General features: G+C 36.3%; 1 protein-coding gene across 1 annotated transcript; it reads right to left on the bottom strand.

The window, feature by feature from the left end:
• Positions 1–247: 247 nt before the first annotated feature.
• On the bottom strand, positions 248–1,466 carry LOC149186191 (histone H4-like). The gene is made up of 2 exons (XM_089412580.1): positions 824–1,466; positions 248–707 (listed from the first exon to the last, which is right to left on the bottom strand). The coding sequence occupies exon 1, from the start codon at positions 1,424–1,426 to the stop codon at positions 1,115–1,117; it is 312 nt and encodes a 103-aa protein (XP_089268706.1). The 5' UTR covers positions 1,427–1,466; the 3' UTR covers positions 248–707; positions 824–1,114.
• Positions 1,467–1,929: the final 463 nt, after the last annotated feature.

The raw sequence follows: 1,929 nt of genomic DNA, 5'->3' as shown, positions 1-1,929 counted from the left end.
TTAAACATTTAACTATATATATATATATATATATATATATATATATATATATATATATATATAACCAAAAAAAATAAAAATACTTATATATAATAAATTTAATATATATATATATATATATATATATATATATATATTAAATTTATTATATATATATATAGTTTTACAATATAGTTATTTAATAAAAATGTTTTTAAACCAAATTCTAACAATCCACAATTTTAACAAGATTATGATTTAACACCAACCAAACATTTTTAAATAAAAAGATTTTGTAAAAACATGATTTCATAATAAACTATCACACTCTACAATATGATGTCAAGTTTTTCAAAAAATAAATTAATTAGCAAACAAAACATAGAAAGTTTGAAATAACAGAAATATTTTGAACTCAAACAAGGAATAATGCCTTTCGTAGAAGTCCCTTAATAGCCTATTGGGTGTGTACCACTGGTTCAGATCGCACCATAACCTTTTCCCATACATATTTTATAAGAACCCGTACTTTGAAGCGGCAAATTTACCCGCGCAAAAAAAATTGTCAGCATCCAGACCTTTATATATATATATATATATATATATCAAAAAAAAAAAGGGGGATCTCAGATAGGAGTGGATTTCCAAGCGCAAATGTTAAGTCTCATTAGACTGCGCGTTCATGGAATATTTCAATCGCTCACCAGTTCACTGTATGCCAGGATTCTCTGCAAATATGAACAATTGCAGAACAAACTGAAAATAAATTCGGGGAGAATAAATAATGCATACGAATAACAAATGGAGGGCAAAATAAATCCAAAACCCAAATAATAATTCCTACCGCTTCAAGATCCTGGGCCAGCGCGCGTCGGAATACGTCTTTAAACCCTACCTTCCTCAAAGGATCGAATGCAAGACGCTATAAACAACCTTAGCTCCCTGGAAAATACAACATAAAACCTCTACAAACTATAGCTAGCCTACAATTTCGACTAGAATAAACCCTTGCAGACTAGGAAGAAAAAAAAATGCAATCCATATGCCGCAGCATTAATCGGCTTAACTTTTTCCAGAGATTGAGGTGGTGTCAAAAGACACCATTGATAAATAAATGAAGTCAGAGCAAGACTTCTCAGCCTCCAAAGCCGTAAAGAGTTCGGCCCTGTCTTTTTAAAGAGTAGACGACATCCATGGCTGTCACGGTCTTTCTCCTGGCGTGCTCTGTGTATGTCACCGCATCTTTGATGACATTCTCCAAGAAGATCTTAAGTACGCCCCTGGTCTCTTCATAGATGAGGCCACTGATACGCTTGACGCCTCCTCTCCTGGCGAGACGCCTGATGGCAGGCTTGGTGATGCCCTGGATGTTATCTCTGAGAACTTTCCTGTGCCTCTTCGCACCTCCCTTTCCCAAACCCTTCCCTCCCTTTCCACGCCCAGACATCTTTTCGTTCTCCTTTGCTGTCGCTGATGCCGATCTGGAATAAAATGTAGTGATCTCTGCCCCTAACGTTTGCGAAAGCAGAGATTATATAAGGGATTTTCCCAAGTATCTCCCGCCCATCTCACTTCAAAATGTGTCTCATCAACGGCTGAGAAGCCTCGATCCGTTGCAATCCCATCTTTTCCTGAGAACCGTCCATGGCATTTTATCAACGGTTGCAATCAAATCGAAGAGGATTGAATCATTCCGCCCCGAGTTTCAGCGACTATTAATTATTTAGTGTCTAATAATTAATCCTTGGGCTCCATAAAAGTAAATGGTCTAGCTTTATGAGCTTTGTGGGCAGCATGATGGTGTTGGGGTTCATGGTTATGACTTGAGTGGTGACACTGATGTTTTGGGCTTATTCTAGGTGATAGGGTTGTTGCAATATGTTATGGAATTCTGGCTACACAAGTTTCATGTTTTCTTGATGTTTATGACCATCTTTTATGTATTATGTT

The sequence above is a fragment of the Pinus tabuliformis genome, chromosome 3_1 (genome assembly GCF_031772625.1).
Source record: "Pinus tabuliformis cultivar Carrire ecotype Pingquan chromosome 3_1, CPIR1, whole genome shotgun sequence".
NCBI classification, from domain to species: domain Eukaryota; kingdom Viridiplantae; phylum Streptophyta; class Pinopsida; order Pinales; family Pinaceae; genus Pinus; species Pinus tabuliformis.
The sequence above is the reverse complement of the archived record's forward strand: the minus strand, read 5'-3'. Positions and strand labels throughout refer to the sequence as shown.